At 70.2% G+C, this 17,709-nt stretch overlaps 1 protein-coding gene across 1 annotated transcript in view; it reads left to right on the top strand.

The window, feature by feature from the left end:
• Positions 1-2,488: 2,488 nt before the first annotated feature.
• MUC5B (mucin 5B, oligomeric mucus/gel-forming) overlaps positions 2,489-17,709 on the top strand; it is a 35,042-nt gene continuing 19,821 nt past the window's right edge. Inside the window, 30 exon segments of the mRNA XM_070427195.1 lie at positions 2,489-2,584; positions 4,454-4,525; positions 5,269-5,319; positions 5,563-5,824; positions 5,945-6,059; positions 6,188-6,278; positions 6,427-6,533; positions 7,247-7,448; positions 7,787-7,912; positions 8,031-8,148; positions 8,238-8,376; positions 8,688-8,798; positions 8,984-9,053; positions 9,395-9,532; positions 9,767-9,931; positions 10,250-10,344; positions 11,120-11,246; positions 11,377-11,632; positions 12,032-12,087; positions 12,197-12,297; positions 12,431-12,582; positions 12,921-13,059; positions 13,145-13,255; positions 14,143-14,322; positions 15,028-15,267; positions 16,304-16,460; positions 16,751-16,879; positions 17,089-17,233; positions 17,343-17,386; positions 17,470-17,667. Coding sequence (XP_070283296.1) covers positions 2,515-2,584; positions 4,454-4,525; positions 5,269-5,319; positions 5,563-5,824; positions 5,945-6,059; positions 6,188-6,278; positions 6,427-6,533; positions 7,247-7,448; positions 7,787-7,912; positions 8,031-8,148; positions 8,238-8,376; positions 8,688-8,798; positions 8,984-9,053; positions 9,395-9,532; positions 9,767-9,931; positions 10,250-10,344; positions 11,120-11,246; positions 11,377-11,632; positions 12,032-12,087; positions 12,197-12,297; positions 12,431-12,582; positions 12,921-13,059; positions 13,145-13,255; positions 14,143-14,322; positions 15,028-15,267; positions 16,304-16,460; positions 16,751-16,879; positions 17,089-17,233; positions 17,343-17,386; positions 17,470-17,667 — 3,967 coding nt within the window. The 5' untranslated portion in view covers positions 2,489-2,514.

The following is a 17,709-nucleotide window of genomic DNA, read 5'->3' on the forward strand; positions in this document are numbered from 1 at the left end:
TGGACAGGGCGGAAGTCGTAAACACCACGAACGTATTGACGCCGCTAATGTACTTAACCGTGGGTGAAATGGCGAATTTTGTCACGTTCTTTTTACTACAAAAAAATCACTTCCTATGGTTTCCCTGCTTTACTAGTAAGAGCTCCAATAGCCCCCAAATTCAGAGTAAGCCCAAGCCCCCCCACACCTGACCGAGCCCCACCCCATCTCGGGCTCCGCCTCCTCCCCATGTGTCAGTCCCAGCCCCACCAGGGCCTTCAGACCCTCCAATGGGCCTGGTCGTCCCTGCCCAGGGCCCGGTGCCTGCTGTCCCCTCCCTGGGGGAGCTGACCCCTAACACACAGCTGTCACCCCCGCCCCCAGCCACCATCCTCTCCGGGTCCCTCCCAGGTGCCTCCCGCCGCCCTCACGGTGGCGACTGCGCATCGTGAGCTCCGTGGAGCAGGACCTGGCTCTCCTGTCCACTGACCCCAGTGCCCAGGGCAGCACCCCCCCCCCCCGCCCCCGGGCTCAGCACAATTTGCTGGAAGGAAGAAGGAAGAGGGAGGGAGAGACGGAGGGAGAGGCAAGGGCCAACGGCCAGGGGAGGGATCTTTGTGGAAACCAGGAAGACTCAGAAGACGCTGGGGCTGGGTCACCGCCCCCCCGCCCCGCCGGGACCCCCCAGCCCTGGCTCACGGCCCACGGGTCACACCACCGGGCCCCTCGGCTCACTGGGAATGTGGGCCCCTTGGGAGACAGACCAGGGCTGCCGGACCCCCTTGGCCACCCGGTGTCCACTCAGCCCTCTGGGGAGCAGGAGGCGGCGCCCCCAGAGCAGCGCAGGGGGGCTCCGAGCGGACCTGCAGCCAGGCCTGTGGCTCCCAGAGCTGTGCCCATCCTCCCGGCGCCTGCTTGGTGCCCAAGGGCGGCCGGGCACCCAGCCAGCGCTCAGCAAATGCCCCAGACCCCCCGCATCCAGGGGCCGCGTCTGGAGTCTGCTCCCTGGTGGGGGGCAGCGGGCAGCTGGGGGGCTGAGGCCTGGGCTGGGGGGTCTTTATTCACGGCCCGGGGTCACTTCACCTCCGGGCTCTGCTGGCCCAGTGAGGTCGTCCCGCCGCCCCAGACCGCAGGAGGCAGGGCGTGCCGGGCGGGCGGCTCCTGGCACGTCCGCAGAGCCTCCCGAGCCGCAGAGCCGCTGGCCCGGCCTCGTTCCCGGCAGCCGCGGTTCCTCTCGCCTCTGTTCTCGGCTCCCTCAACTGTGAAGGGGTAAACTCGCTGAGCAAACAGGCTGGGCCGGGCATCCGGGATGTCTCAATCGCTGGACCCTGAGCCCACACTCTCCGGGACGGTGCTCAGGGAGGACCAGCTGGGTCCCCGCGCCCCTGGGTGCCAGCGCCCGCCTGCTGGGCGGGGGTGGGGGCAGGGAGGGACGGAGATGGACACGAAACCTAACGAACACTCGGGCCCCAGACCCAGGTGCCGGGGCCGCTCACAGGAGGGCCCTGTGCTCCCCGAATCCCTTGCCAGGGACCAGGGATGTTGTCAGGTTTGGGGCGAGGACACTGGATGAGCCAGAGTGAGAGGCTGGGGTGTTGGTGACCAGGTGGCCCCGAAGCCCGGCCCGCCAGTCGGTCACATTCGGGGCAGGGGCTGTGGAGACACCCCGGTCCCTGCTGAGGTGACCCGTCGGCCCCGAGGGGCACATCGCCCGGACCCATTGGTCCTTCGTGGCCTGCCGTGGGCCGGCCCAGGCGGGTCTGGGACCCCCGTTCACAAGCAGCCTCGGGAGGGAGGTGGGGTCCCGGGGCCCCCACTGGGAGCCTCTGCCGGGCCGTGACCAGTGGCGCCGGGCAGGGGCCGCTGAGACAGTGTCCACTCCCGAGGCCCCGTCTCCCCTGGACGTTGAACTTGATGACAAAGAGGAGCCCAGGGACTTGCAAGGGGCACAGAGCCGCCTCCTAGCACCCCCCACGCCACGCAGGCCAGGTGCCCGGCCTCCACAGCCGGCCAACCCACCCCCAGCTGCGCAGGGGCCCAGGGCCGCCTGCGGGCCAGCAGCTCTGCCCTCGGCCTCGCAGCCCCTCCCCACTCCTCGGACAGGACAGGGGGTGCGCTGTCCCCCCCAGGCCCACCTCTCGGCCTCCCCCAGGCTCCCAGGGCTCGACGTGGAGCTGAACCCCCAACCCTATGGAGGGAGGCGGGGGCTGCAGCCAGGGAGGACCCCGAGGTGCCGTCCTGCGGGGGCTTCGCCGTCTGGAAGGGCCGCCAGCACCCCTCTCCCTGCGATTCCCAGAGGCGCTGGGGCGGGGGTCCTGCGTCTCGGGGCCCCGGGGCCAAGGCTCCTTCCTCCTCGCACCACCTTCCTGCTCCGGCCCCTCCCCGAGAGCAAACACCGAGGCTGACGTGTGGGGGGAGAGGGCAGTGCCCCCGGGCACAGCGCCAAGGCCTCCGGCTACATAAGGCCCGCGGCCCCCAGGGGAGCGAGCGCCTTGCCCACTCCCTCCTCGCCACCCGCCTGCCCGCAGTCCCCAGATGGGTGACCCGAGCAGGTGTCGGGCGCTGGCCTGGGCCCTCCTGGCCCTGCTCTGGGTGCCGAAGGCAGGTGAGTGGATCCTCACCCACCCTCACGGTGGGGCCTCCACGCCGCTCGCCTGGGGCTTCTCCTGCCGAGAACGGACAGGCAGGACCCCGCCTGGCGTGTCCAGGGGACACTGGGTCCCCCAGGGAAACCCGGTCCCTGCCCAGACAGACGGGCGCATCTCCTTCCCCCGCGTGGCCAGCCGGTGACAGCTCGGGCAGCCCAGCGGCTGTGAAATACCCCCTCGAAGCAGGGCTGCAGGGTCGGCGGGCCCAGCAGCAGGGGCCACGTCTGAACCCCACCCCGCCCGGCAGCTCGGCCTCTCTCAGCCGCCTTGCCCTGGGGCCCCGCCGTCCCTGGCAGCTCGGTAGCAGGAGCCCTAATACTTACTGTCAACAAAAAAGATGCAGCCGCAGGGCTGGCAGGTGACACCAGACGCCGGCCTCCTGCGCTCAGCACGGAGCCGCCCCCCACCTGCCTCGCCCGGAGCTCGGGGCCAGGGCCAGGGTCCGGGTTCGGGTGGCGGCCTCTCCCTGAGCCCCTGGCCCAGCCCCTTCTTGGGGAGGCCTGGGGCACACGCCTGGCCCCGGCTCCTTTCCGTTGCGGTTTGCACAGCCAGGTCCCCACTCAGCGGGGTTCCTCGGGGCTCCCCGGGCCCTGCACCTGAGGGGGCCTGCGGTGAGTGCACCTCACCCTCCACCCACTTCCTTCTTCTCAGGGGCGAATCCCTCCGTGGGGGGCATGACTATCGGGGGCGGGCCCCTCCGGGCTGAAGGCCCTGTTAGGGGTGGGGGAGGGCGGGCCCCGAGTGAGGGGCATGTGCACCCAGATCGCTGGGAGGAGGCGTTGGCGGCGGGCATTTCTCTGGCGAGTGACGGAGACCCAGGCGCACTGGCCGGTTCCCCCGCCCAAGGAGGGTCCTGCCTGGAGCCCGTTCTCTGGAAGCCGGGCTGGGCCCCAGAGGAGGTGCCCTGTGACCTGCGTTCTCTCCACGGGGCCTGGGGCCAGGGGCAGGGAGGGGGGCTGCAGGTCTGGGGTCAGGGGGACAGACGGACAGGCAGAGGGAGCAGCCACCTCCCGGAAGCAGGCCCTGGAGAGGGAAGGTGACCACAGGGCCAGTCCCTCGTCCCAAGTGTCGGTGGTCTGGCCGGGCAGGTCCAGCAGGAAGCAGCCCAGGCGTGACGGCTGCCCCGGTGCCTCTCGCCGGGCTCGGGCCCCACGGGGGACATCAGGGGCCACACCCTGCACCCCCCACAAAGCACAGTCTGGGTCCCAGAGTGGGACCCCTGGCAGACGCGGGGAAGGAGTCCTGGGCCACGTGCAGGGTGCCCCACCTGAGCCCAGCAGAGAGGCCCTGGTCAGGCAGGCGGAGGGCTGCCTGGAGGAGGCGGACTCGGGCGGACTCGGGCGACCTCGGCCACCCAGTGCCGGGGCTCCTGGTGCCCACCTGCCACGCCTGCTGCTCGGGTTCTGGTCTTGGGTTTTGGGTTTCTGCTAAGTCATGCCTGGGAGCCTCCCGGGCTCCGGTGTCCTGCCCCCAACAAAGCCCGTCTTTGTTCTTCTCTGAGGGACCTGGGGTGGCGAGCCCTCTCCTGGGGTGGCCGGGGCCAGCGGGGCCACCGCCTTTTCCTGATTCCATTCTCCTGCCTTGTCACAGGGAGAGGAGGACGAGGCAGCTCCTAGACTCGTAGCCGGGGGCGGGGGCAGCACAAGGCGCCAAAGGTGCAGCCCCTGCCAGAACCCCCGCAGCGGAGGCTCCGCTTTCTGTCCCTGAGTGACCGGAGGCCAGAGCCTGCTCCTGTGGCCGCCACCCTGCACCCCTCGGACACCCAAACAGGCCGCCAAGGGGGGGTGGCTTGTCCGGTCCCTGCTGACTCCATCCTGTCCCCACAGAGCCCCAGGGCAGCGCAGAGCCGAGCTGGGCAGACACAGAGGCAGCCAAGGGCAGTCGGAGGATGGACACTGGTATGCGGTCCAGCAGGCGGAGGGGCGGGGTGGGGGCCGGACCCCGTCTCCATCCGCATGTGACGCACAGACCTTCCTGAGTCCATCTGCCAGGGAGGAGGGTGTGCAGGGGCCGAGTTAGAAGCCAGGACACGAAGGCGCAAAGCAGATGCGCACTCACACTCACACACTCACACACTCACACACACACACACACACACACACACACAGTGTGCACACACTCACACATGTCTACACACTCACATTCATAGACACATATACATGCACACACATGCACACAGATGCACACTCACACATGCATGCACTCACACACACTCACACAGTGTGCAACACATGTCCACACACAACAGGCACACACATGTCCACACACTCACACATGCACGCACATATTCACTTAGTGTGCATATTCACACATGCATAGACACACATACACACCCACACATGCACACACACTCACACACACATGCACACATTCATACATGCACACACACATGCATGCACTCACACACACACACACACACACTCACACTCACACACACACACACACACAAGCCCCAAGCAGAAACCTGTCTCGGGCGGCAGGGAGGGTCCAGCAGGGGCAGCCAGCAGTCCGGGCTCCCTGGGGCGGGTCAGGGTTGGCCTGAGGCTCCCACTCCCCAGGGTGGCAGTGAGGAGGGTGGGGTCCCGGGAAGGAGCGTGGCCGCCTGGCCACGTCCCCTGAGTGCCCTGCCCTCACTCCGCAGCCCAGCGCACGATCTTCCTCCCGCCCATCACCGTCCTCCCCACCATGAGCCGTGAGTGGACGGGCCCACTGCTGGGGGCGGGGTGTTTGCCGGTCCGGGGGTCACGGATCGGGGGTAGAGCTGGGGCTGAGGGGCAGCTGGGCGGCCGTGGGCACAGCGGGGAGCCTGCCCTGGGGACAGCTCTCCCGGGCGGCCCCGGGCGCTGGGCAGGCGCCGGGGTCGGGAGTCAGAGGTGCTGAGGGGAGGGAGGCAGTGCCATGGCGCCCAGCGGGGCCTCCACCGCGCTCCCCTCAGCCCTGAACCCCGCGCACAACGGGCGGGTCTGCAGCACGTGGGGCGACTTCCACTACAAGACCTTCGACGGCGACGTGTTCCGCTTCCCCGGCCGCTGCAACTACGTCTTCTCGGCGCACTGCGGGGCCGCCTACGAGGACTTCAACGTGCAGCTGCGCCGCGGCCTGGCCGGCTCCAGGCCCACCATCACCCACGTGGTCCTCAAGGCCCAGGGGCTGGTGCTGGAGGTGTCCAACGGCTCCGTCCTCATCGACGGCCGGCGGTGAGCCCCGCGTGGCGGGAGGGTCAGACCCCCGTGGGCTGGGGGGGCGGGCGGCTACGGGGAGGGCCCTGGACCTTCCCCGAACCCAGGGCGGTGGGAGGACCAGAACTCTCGCCCCAGGGAGGAGCTGCCCTTCAGCCGGGCGGGGCTGCTGGTGGAGCGGAGCAGCGACTACGTCAAGGTCAGCGTCCGGCTGGTGCTGACCTTCATGTGGAACGGCGAGGACAGCGCCCTGGTGAGAGGCCCGCCCCCTCCCGCCCTGGCTGTGGGAGTCCCCAGGGGGTGGGGGAGGGGGTCGGGGGTCAGCAGGGGGCCCTGCCGGGCTGCGGGCTGCCGAGCTGGAGCTGCCCCTCCCGCCCCCAGCTGGAGCTGGACCCCAAGTACGCCAACCAGACGTGTGGCCTCTGTGGGGACTTCAACGGGCTCCCGGCCGTGAACGAGTTCTACGCCCACAGTGCGTGCCGCCGGGTCAGGGCGTGCGGGTGGCCAGCGGGGGCTGGGCAGGCAGGCGGGGGGCTGGGGCTCTCGGGGCCCCGGGCAGGAAGCAGGTGGGGAGGTCCCCGGGCCCCCGCGCAGCCCCACACGGAGCCCTCCTCCCCCAGACGCCAGGCTGACGCCTCTGCAGTTCGGGAACCTGCAGAAGCTGGACGGGCCCACGGAGCAGTGCCAGGACCCCCAGCCCGGCCCAGCCGACAACTGCACGGACGCGGTGAGCCCTGCCCAGGGGGTGCGGAAGGCGGGGGGCGGGGGGGCGGGGCGCAGGCTTCCTGGGTTGGGACCTTGGTGTCCAGGTGACGAGGGTCTCCTAGAGCTGGGGCAGCCGAGGACTCGGCCTCCACTTTGGAGGTGCACCATCTGCACCCACACGCTTCCCCCCACTGCACACACCTGACAGTGCGTGTGGCCCTGTGTGAGCGTGTGCCCATCTGCATGTGGAGATACACACACACCCCACAGTCCTGCCAAGGGTGGGGGCCTCCGGGAGCCCTGCTGATGAGCTGGGAGGACCCCGTCTTTGGACGTGGCCTGAAAGCTCTGGACCCCCCTCAACCAGCAGAACCCCCAGCCTTAAATCAGGGCTCTGAGTGGTGGCCCCGCCAGCTTGCTGGTCAGGCTGTGGCCGGGGGCGGGGGATGGGGAGGAGGAAGTTCCTCCATGGGCTGCTCCAGGGTGGACGGCCCCACCCCCCTTGTTGGAGCCGCCTCCAGGGGCAGGGTCTGCCCCTTTCCTGGGTGGGGGGCACAGGGTGGGTGTCCCTCCCAGAGCCCAGCAGAGCCCTCCCGGGGGGGGGGGGCAGGTTCAGTGGCTGAGCAGGATGGCTTGGGGGCGGGGGAGGGAAGGAACCACCGGGAAGAGGGGGCTCCCTGGCGGGGGCCCCACTCAGTCCCGCCCAGAGGCCGTGAGCCGGCGCTGTGCTCCCAGGAGGACCTCTGCCGCCGCACCCTGCTGGGCCCGGCCTTCGCCCAGTGCAACGGGCTGGTGGCCGCCGACGATTACGTGGCCGCCTGCGCCCAGGACCTGTGCCGCTGCCCCACCTGCCCGTGCGCGACCTTCGCCGAGTACTCCCGCCAGTGCGCCCACGCGGGGGGGCAGCCGCAGAACTGGAGGGGCCCCGACCTCTGCCGTGAGTCCCTGGGGAGGGGGTGACCAGGGAGACCCCGGGGGCCGCCTGGCGGGGGGGGGGGGTGGGCGGCCTCGGGCAGGTGGAGCCACTCGGGGGCCCACAGACAGGAGGGCAGGCGAGCAGAGGGGAACATGCCAGGCCCGGGGCTGGGGGACCCAGAGCGAGGACCGGCCTCAGCACTGGGGGGTCAGACAAGCAGGATCGAGGCTTCGGAGACCAGGGGCTCCCGAGCCCAGGTGTGGTTTGGGGGGCCCTTGGGGACACAGGGAAAGTGGGAGTGGAGGCAGCCCGTCTGCCCATCGAGCCGCCTGGGTGCCAAGCACTGTGCCTCCCCACAGCCCGGACGTGCCCCCTGAACACGCAGCACCAGGAGTGCGGCTCGCCCTGCGCCGACACCTGCTCCAACCCCGAGCGCGCCCAGCTCTGCGAGGACCACTGCGTGGACGGCTGCTTCTGCCCCCCAGGCAGGTCCTCCTGGCCCTCGGGGACGGCCCCCAGCCCGGACCCTCCGCCCGTCCCCGGGGCTGCCTCCTTCACAGGGCCCCCGCCCCCACCCCCGCTGACCCGCTCACCCCTCTGCAGGCACGGTGCTCGATGACGTCACCCACACCGGCTGCCTGCCCCTGCAGCGCTGCCCCTGCACCCACGGCGGCCGCACCTACGCCCCGGGGGCCTCCTTCACCACCAGCTGCAGCTCCTGGTAGGCCCCCACCCTGTCCCGCCAGGGGGGCGGCGCGTGGGGTGGGTGTGCCCCCCCTCACCCAGCCGCTCTGCTCCTCGCCTCCGCAGCACCTGCTCGGGGGGACTGTGGCAGTGCCAGGACCTCCCGTGCCCGGGCACCTGCTCCGTCCAGGGCGGCTCCCACATCTCCACCTACGACGAGAAACTCTACGACATGCACGGCGACTGCAGCTACGTCCTGTCCAAGGTGCGGCCGGTCCCAGCCCTCAGCCCTCCCCTGCCCCCCGGCCCCTCCTGGGTCCCATCCGCACACCCACAGGGGCAGAGGGACGCCCAGACCCCGAGACATGCTCCCTGGAGGTGACTGCAGGTGCCAGAGGCCACTGAGAGCCACCGCCTACCTGCAGCCTGCAGGGCACCCTGGGCACAGGGCACGACACACACATACTCAGAGACACCCGCGCCACACATGCCCACACACGCGTGCACATTGGTGCACGCATACACATGTGCCCTGCACACACAGGCAGGCACACACATGCCCTGCTTTGCCCTTAGAAATGTGCAGACAGCGGCTTCACGGTGCTGGCCGAGCTGCGGAAGTGCGGCCTGACAGACAACGAGAACTGCCTCAAGACGGTGACCCTGAGCATGGACGGCGGGGACACGGTGAGGGTCCTGCCCCGTCACCTACGACAGGGATGAGCGGGGGGGTGGGGGGGGGCGCGGAGCAGGCTTCAACGCCCTCGCTGAGCCCCTCGGTCCCGGGCAGCCACCCGCCTGGGCTGTCCTAGAGCCGTCCAGGCTCCAGGGGCTCTGCCCCAGTCTGACTGGCCCCTCCCCTCCCCTCCCAGGTCATCCAGATCCAGGCCAGTGGCGGGGTGTTCATGAACTCCATCTACACCCAGCTGCCCGTGTCAGCAGGTACGGCCCGGACAACTCCCGGCCCTGCTCGGGCTCTGTGGCCGCGGGCAGTTCCAGAACATGCAGGGGTGGTTGTCACATACAGTGAGGTCTCCGTGGTCCCACCTGTGGCTGCTGCGGGGACCCCGGCCTCTCGGGGTGTCCGTGGTCCCGCCCCGTGCAGGCATGTGAGCTCCTGCTCGGCTCCTGGACCGCAGGAGGCTGTTGGGTCCACCAGACGCCTGTCTGAGCCCGTGTCCGCCTCCTGGGCCGTCCCGGGAGCACGAGGCTCGGCCACTGGGGGTGAGCGTGGCCGGGCCGGGCCTCCAGGCAGCCTCTGACCATACCGCCACCCCCCACAGCCAACATCACCATATTCAGGCCCTCGACCTTCTTCATCCTGGTGCAGACGGGCCTCGGGCTGCAGCTGGAGGTGCAGCTGGTGCCCCTCATGCAGCTGGTCCTCAGGCTGGACCCCGCCTACCGAGGCCAGATGTGCGGTGAGCGGCCCGAGCCCGGAGGGAGGGGGCAGGCGATGGGGGCCGGGGAGGCAGCGAGCAGGGAGGGGCCTCGGAGGATGGCGGTGGGGCTGTGCACAGGCGCCGACCCCCACCAGAGCCTATCGGCAGATGGTTCTGGAACCCAACCATGGTGTGGGAGAAAGCACGGGCCGGGAGCAGGGGCCGGGCTGGACAGCCGGGTCGGGTGCCGGCTGATACCCCTCCGGGCCCCAGGCCTCTGCGGGAACTTCAACCAGAACCAGGCGGACGACTTCCTCAGCCTCAGCGGCGTGGTGGAGGGCACGGCCGCCGCCTTCGCCAACACCTGGAAGACCCAGGCCGCCTGCCCCAACGTCAGGAACAGCTTGGAGGACCCCTGCGCCCTGAGCGTGGAGAACGGTACCCCCGCCCTGGGGGCCCTCGGGCTGCTGCCCGGCTGCCCAGCGAGCCTCACGTCTCACCTGGCCTCGGGGGCCATGGGGCTGGGGGACCCGGCTATCTAGGCGTGCATGCAGACAGCAGGGTCTGGGCAAGCAGGGTGGGGTGCCGGGACCCCATCTCTGGGAAGAGTATCTCACTGCCCTGCCAGCAGTGCCCAGGTGGCGGGTGGGTGAGCCCCAAGCCCAGTTCAAGGCCCGCACGTGTGGAGCAGAGGCTGGGGGCAGGTGCAGGGAGGAGGTGGTCAGCCGCCTGGTGACCCTCATGTCCCTGCCCCAGAGAACTACGCCCGGCACTGGTGCTCCCTGCTCACCGACCCGGCCGGCGCCTTCTCACCCTGCCACTCCGTCATCAGCCCCACACCCTTCCACTCGGTGAGACCCTGCCAGGGGGGACCCCACTCGCGGGGAGGGCGGGGGCTGGAGCGGGACTGCCCTGCAGCTTCCCCCAGCCTCCCTTTCCGGGGTCCCTGTGCCAAGGGCCGAGCTCCCATGGATGCTCCGGGGGAGGCTCCGTCCCCACACCCCGCTTCTGGGGCCCCAGGGTCCTGGGCTATGGCCGCACCCCCATGTCCCCGCTCCGGCTGCGTCTGGGGTCACGTGGCCGCCTGTCCCTGTCTGTGTGCGAGTTTCGTCTATGACACCCGCCACGCTGGCTCAGGCCCCTAATGACGCCCCTGTGCTCATCACACCGCAGAGCCCCTATTTGCAGGAGGGTCACGGTCACAGGCCTCAGGGGCCACCTTTTGGGGGGACACAACTCAACCCACAGCCGTTCCCTGCTAGGCCTCATTTCCAGAAGCTCAAAGCCCCCAAATGCACTGGACTCCTCTCCTGTGGGGGGTGGGGGGCCTGCCCTCGGGGAGCTGTGGACTCCGCCCTGCCCCCCGCCCCCCGCCCCCCGCCCCCCGTCCCCTCCTCTGGCCCTCGGGCAACACAGCGCTGCTGTGTCAGGGTTCTCCCTCCACCCTGTCCGGTCCCAGGTCCCGGCAGAGCCCTCGCTGACCCCACGCTTCGGCCGGCCCACCGCGGAGGGGGCAGCGCCGGGGCCCTGCTTGTGGGGCGGACTCCAGGCTCCCAGGCGATGGACCAGGGAGGAGGGGCTCCGGGGTGCGGGCCGGGTCCCTGACGCCCCGCGCTCCGCCCCCAGAACTGCCTGTTCGACACGTGCAACTGTGAGAAGAGCGAGGACTGCCTGTGCGCCGCGCTGTCCGCCTACGTCCGCGCCTGCGCCGCGCGGGGCCTGCTGCTCCGGGGCTGGAGGGCCGGCGTCTGCAGTGAGTGGGGATCCCGGGCAGCACCCCCACCCGTGTCTTCGGGCCTCCTCCTGGGCCCAACCAAGGCCCGGTGTGCCCCCTGCCCCCGTCCCGGCCACTGACCGTCATGCCGTCCCCACCCCGCCCCCAGCCAAGTACACGAGCACCTGCCCCAAGTCCCAGCGCTACGCCGATGTGGTGGACGGCTGCCAGCCCACCTGCCGCGCCCTGGGCCAGGCTGACGTCACCTGCGGCGTGGCCTTCGTGCCCGTGGACGGCTGCACCTGCCCCGACGGCACCTTCCTGGACGACGCGGGCAGCTGCGTGCCCGCCGAGGCCTGTCCCTGCTACTTCCGCGGCTCCGTGGTGGCCCCCGGGGAGGTGGTGCACGACCACGGCGTGGTGTGGTGAGGCGGGGCGGGGCGGGCCGGGCCGGGGCTCCCTGGGGGGCGTGTTCCCCGCCCAGCCCTCAGCCCTTCGGTAAAGGGGGACCTCTCCCCGGCCGGGAGGGGGTTCTGAGGGCCCAGGGTCCTCAGAGGGTGCTGGGTGGGTGGTGCTCCCTCGGGGGCCAGCCCGGGAACCCCATGCCCTCCCGGCCGGAGGCAGCTCCCTTGCCAGCTGGGCCGCGGCCTGGTCACCCTGGGCCCGCCCTTGGCTCCTGTCCTCGCCCCTTTGCGGGTTGGAGGCCTTCACAGAGACCCTGGTCCTCACCTCGGGCCAGGCCTGGGGACCCGCGCCCTCCCAGCCAGGACCTGGGCCTGGGGACCCACGCCCTCCCAGCCAGACCCATCCTCCATCTCCCGTAGCTCGTGTGCCAGTGGGAAGCTGAGCTGCCTGGGCGCCGTGGAGCAGACCAGCACAGGTACCGCCCTCCTGCCCACGCGGGCACCTACCTGCGAGGAAGCGGAGGGGCTCCTGCGGGCCTGGGGCAGGTCCTGGCTGCACAGCCCCAGCGTGCCCTCCTCCCGCAGGCTGCGAGGCCCCCATGGTGTACCTGAACTGCAGCACCGTCCCGGCGGGCACGCCGGGCGCCGAGTGCCTCCGGAGCTGCCACACGCTGGACGTGGACTGTGTGAGTCAGCCCGCCGGGAGGGCACAGCCACACCCCTGCCCTGCGGGTGTGCCCCCCGGGCCTGGAGGACCCCGATGGCGTCCCTGGGCCGCAGCAGGGGACGCGCTGCTGACTCGCACCCCCCTGTCCACAGTTCAGCACTCACTGCGTGTCCGGCTGCGTCTGCCCCCCGGGGCTGGTGTCCGACGGGCGCGCGGGCTGCGTGGCGGAGGAGGACTGCCCCTGTCTGCACAACGACGCCGCCTACAGGCCCGGGGACTCCATCAGGGTCGACTGCAACACCTGGTGGGTCCGTGCTCTCCGAGGCGGGGCTGGGGGGGGCGGGGCGAGAGCAGCCGCTGAAAGACCACGTGCACCGCGGCCCCAGTGGGCCCTGGGCGGGGTCCTTGGCAGGAGGCAGAGAGGAGCTGAGGCCGGCCCTGCCCCTCCCCTGGGCAGGCCCCACATGTTCCCATCCCTCCCTGGGAGGTGCCCCGGGCCGGCCTCTGCCCAGCAGATGCCAGGGCTGCAGGTGCCAGGGCTGCAGAAGCTGCTTCCTGCCACCCCTGCTGACGGGCAGGGCTGGGTCCCTGTCCTCGTCCCCGCCGTGGCCCGTGAGCAGGACATACCTCTGCCCCCTGCAGCACCTGCCGGAACCGCAGGTGGGAGTGCAGCAGCCGGCCCTGCCTGGGCACCTGCGTGGCCTACGGGGACGGCCACTTCATCACCTTCGACGGCGAGCGGTACAATTTCGAGGGCAGCTGCGAGTACACGCTGGCCCAGGTATGCGGTCCCCACGCGCCGTCCGCCCCGCCCCGCAGGCCGCCAGGATGCGGGCCTGACCCGCCTGTCGTCTCTCCTGTCCCAGGACTACTGCGGAGGCAACGGCACCAACGGGACCTTCCGCATCGTCACCGAGAACATCCCCTGCGGGACCACGGGGGTCACCTGCTCCAAGGCCATCAAGCTCTTCCTGGAGGTGAGGGGTGGCCAGGAACGCGCTCCCTCCCCCTGCAGCCGACGGCTCACCCTGTGGGGTCCTCAGCCCTGGGAGCCCCGGCCCGCCTGCTGCACGTTGTCCTGGCGTTGCCACACCAGTGGCCACGGCCACTTAAAACCAGAGATTCATCTCCGCACGGCTCTGAGGCCGGGACTCCGACGTCCCGGTGTGCCCGGCCACGCCCTTTCAGGAGGCTCAGGGGAGGGTCCCGCGCACCCCTCCCCGCCTCTCAGGACTTGTGGCCACACCCTTCCTGTCTCTGCCTCTGGCATCACGTGGCTTCTCTGTGGGTTCTACTCCTCTCTTACGGGGACACCCCCAATCCAGGACACCTCGAGATCCTTTAGCTAATAACATCTGCAAAGACCCCTTTTCCAAATAAGATCCCGTGCCCAGGTCTCGGAGTTTAGGAAGGGACACGTCTCTGGGGGCCTTCGTTCAGCCCGCTGCCCCGGGGACGCCCCTTCCAGGAGAGGGAGGTCAGCGCTTCCCGGCAGAGAGCAGAGCTCTGGCTGGGTGTTTCCGCCCCCCCCCGCCCCCCCCCCCCAGGTGGCAGCACCTGGGGGGGAGGGAGGGGCGTGAGCGGGGGAGTGGTGGGTGAAGTGCTGAATGAGGAGCAGGGCCTCAGGGGGAGCCCCAGGTGCCACCTGCAGCCCCCCCTGTGCCCTCGCCCCCCCCCCTGCTGCTTGCCCCAGGCCCCAGCTTCCCACGCCCTGCCCAGCCTCTCGCCAAGAGTTCTCAGACATGTCAGGAGCCCAGCTCAGCCTTCATGCCAGCCCCGTGCCGTGGGCCGCTGAGCACCCGTGGGGCCTCTGCCCTGGCCACGGCATGGGCGCTGGCCACTCAGCTCCCTGTGCCCCTCGCAGAACTATGAGCTGATCCTCCACGAGGGCACCTACAAGGTGGTGCAGAGGGGGCCGGGCGCAGACCTGCCCTACAGGATCCGGTACATGGGCACCCACCTGGCCATCGAGACCCGCAGCGGCCTGGTCGTGTCCTGGGACCGGAGGACCAGCGTGTTCATCCGGCTGCACCAGGATTACAAGGTGAGCGCGGGCGGGCTGCGGGGCCCTCAGGCAGGGACAGCGCCCCCCTCCCAGCCTGGTCCTGGGGCCCGCTAGCAGCTGGGGGTCTGCTGAGGGCTGGGGTTCCGAAGAGGGGGATGAGGCTAGACGGACCAATGGGGTGCCAGATCCCAGTGGACAGCTGCTCCACTCCCCATCTCTCCGCTCAGCAGCTCCATGGCCACCGGCTGAGGTCCTACGGGGAAGCAGGTGCCTGCCCCCCTGCCCCTCTGTCCACCTGCCCCTCTGCCCCTCTGTCCACCTGCCCACCTGCTGCTCTGTTCACCTGCCCCCTGCCCCTCTGTCCACCTGCCCACCTGCCCCTCTGCCCCTCTGTCCACCTGCCCACCTGCTGCTCTGTCCACCTGCCCCTCTGCTGCTCTGTCCACCTGCCCCTCTGCCCACCTGCCCCTTTGCCCCTCTGTCCACCTGATCACCTCCCACCTTTCCACCTTCCCGCCTGTTCACCTGCCCATGTGACTGCCTATCTACCTGTCTGCCTATACAGCGGCCCACCTGCCCACCTGGCCTCTTACCCACTGCAGGACCCGCTGTGCACCCTGTTCTCCTGCTAGGTTACTGGGTGCTACCTGAGGGAACCGGGGGCCCTGCACTCACCCCTCCCAGGCCAGGCTGCCCCCTGCAGCCCCAGCGCCACACACCCCTCGTCTGTCTCTGCGTCTGCAGGGGCGGGTCTGCGGGCTGTGCGGCAACTTCGACGACAACGCCGTCAACGACTTCACCACGCGCAGCCAGTCCGTGGTGGGCGACGCTCTGGAGTTCGGCAACAGCTGGAAATTCTCCCCCACCTGCCCTGACGCCCCGGCCCCCCGGGACCCCTGCACCGCCAACCCCTACCGCAAGTCCTGGGCGCAGCGGCAGTGCAGCCTCATCCACAGCGCCACCTTCGAGGCCTGCCGTGCTCAGGTGGGCTGAGGGCAGCGGCTCTGGGCTGGGGCAGGGCCTGAGGGCAGCGGCTCTGGGCTGGGGGCAGGGCCTGAGGGCAGTGGCTCTGGGCTGGGGCAGGGCCTGAGGGCAGTGGCTCTGGGCTGGGGGCAGGGCCTGAGGGCAGCGGCTCTGGGCTGGGGCAGGGCCTGAGGGCAGTGGCTCTGGGCTGGGGCAGGGCCTGAGGGCAGTGGCTCTGGGCTGGGGCAGGGCCTGAGGGCTGGCGCGGGTGGGGCCACCCCCTTCGCTCCTGGTGGGAGTGGAATCTGGCTGGGCTGGGCCTTGGAGGACGGTCTTCTTTGCCCTGAACACGGAGCACCGCCTGGACCTCCCGCTGGGCGGGCACCGAGGAGTGCCCAGTCCCAGCACAGGGCGTCCTCACTGCGCCCCTTGACCACTAAGCCTCCTGCCCTGGAAGTGGAGCTGCCAGCCATACAGACCCTGCCTGCCTCGTCCTCCCACAGTCCCTGACCTGTCAGCCCCACACCGGGCTGCACGGCACAGAGGCCTGGGCATCAGCCCCAGAGCTGCCCGAGGTCCTTCCTGGTGATAAGGACTCCAGTGCCCTCCCACCTCACAGTCTCCTGATCCGGGACCTGCCCGGTGCTGAGGAGGACGCCTGGCCGGAATGGTCTGCGCTGGGCAGGCTGCCTGTGCCGACCGCCCGCCCTGGCCCAGAAGCCCTCGGGGCCTGGCCTGCACCCCCGGCGGGTGGAGCTGTAAACCAGACTGGGGTCCACCGGGCTCTGCTGCCTGGGAGGGGAGTGTGTTTGGGAGGCAGCAGCCTCCCTTCATTAGGAGGGCTGGTCTGCACCTGAGTGAGAGGCCCGTCAGAGGCAAGAGATGCGGGTGGGTGAGGCCAGAGCGGGGGCCAGGGGCACGAGTGGAGGCTGCCGGTGGGCGGGGCCTCCGGAGGCAGCAGGCACGGTCTCAGATGGCAGGTGAGTTGCTGTCCCCATGGGTGGGACATCCTCTCATCCGCTCCCCTCGCTGAGTGGCCCCTCCACGCCCCCATCAGGTCGATTCCACCAAGTACTACGAGGCCTGCGTGAACGACGCGTGCGCCTGCGACTCCGGGGGCGACTGCGAGTGTTTCTGCACCGCCGTGGCCGCCTACGCCCAGGCCTGCCGGGACGTGGGCGTGTGCGTGGCCTGGCGCACCCCGGAAGTCTGCCGTGAGTCGGGCTCTGTCCGTGGTGCTGAAGGGCGGGCGGGAGGAGGCAGGCTGCACCACAGGCACTGCGAGTGTGCGCACCGACGTGTCCATAAAAGCCAGGCAGACAGGTCGCCCAGGACGGGATGACTCTATGCCACGTCCAGGGCCGAGAAGGGAAACTGCAATGAGTGCCAGGGCCGGGCCCCGGGGACCCTCCACTCCTGGGGCAAGCGGGGCCGGCCCCACGCTGCCCTGGCATCCAGGGCACAGCGGCCGGCATCGCCCTTAGCCTTGGTCTTCCACGCGCAGCCCTGTTCTGCGACTACTACAACCCCCACGGGGAGTGCGAGTGGCACTACCAGCCCTGCGGGGCACCCTGCCTGCGGACCTGCCGCAACCCCAGTGGACGCTGCCTGATGGACCTGCCAGGCCAGGAAGGTGAGGGGCAGGCTGTCAGGGGGGGCTGTACCTCATCACCCCAGGACATCGCACGGGTGTCAGGGGCTGGGTGGGTTCCAGGGGGGGCGGTGTGGGCTCCTGCCACCGGCACACCGCACCCCCCCCCCCAGCCCCGGGTCAGGGCAGCATGGACCACCTGGCCCGAGAGGGTGAGCCTTCTCCCCCCGCCCTCCCTGTGCCCACCCCAGGCTGCTACCCAAAGTGTCCGCCCAGCAAGCCGTTCTTCAGTGAGGACCAGATGAGGTGTGTGGCCCAGTGTGGCTGCTACGATGACGACGAGAACTACTACGATGTTGGTACCAAGGTCCCCACAGCAGAGAACTGCCAGAGCTGGTGAGGGGGCGGGGCCTGGTGGGATGGGGGCAGAGCTGGGCGGGCGGGGCAGGGCGCCCCCCCTTTCCCTCCCCCTTCGCAGGCTCTCAGCTTCTCTCTCTCCTCGCAGTAACTGCACCGCTGGCGGCGTCCAATGCACATACAGCCTCGCGGGTAAGGAGGGGTCTGGTTGGTTAGGGGGCTGGGGGCTGGGGCTCCCGCTGAGCGCTGAGCGCTGCACCTGCCGCGTCTTGCAGCCTGCACGTGCACGTACGAGGGCAGGACCTACAGCTACGAGGAAGTCATCTACAACACGACCGACGGGCTCGGCGCCTGCCTGCTGGCCGTCTGCGGGAGCAACGGGACGATCACGCGGACGGCCGTGGAATGTCGCGTCACGCCGTCCACCACGCCTTTCACCTTCACCTCGACTGCGATGCCACCCTCCACGACAGGTGAGCTGACCTGGGAAGGAAGCCGCTGTCCGGGTGAGGAGG

Source organism: Myotis yumanensis, unplaced genomic scaffold (genome assembly GCF_028538775.1).
Source record: "Myotis yumanensis isolate MYYU_CA2020_CCGP unplaced genomic scaffold, mMyoYum1.0.hap1 SCAF_10, whole genome shotgun sequence".
NCBI lineage: Eukaryota > Metazoa > Chordata > Mammalia > Chiroptera > Vespertilionidae > Myotis > Myotis yumanensis.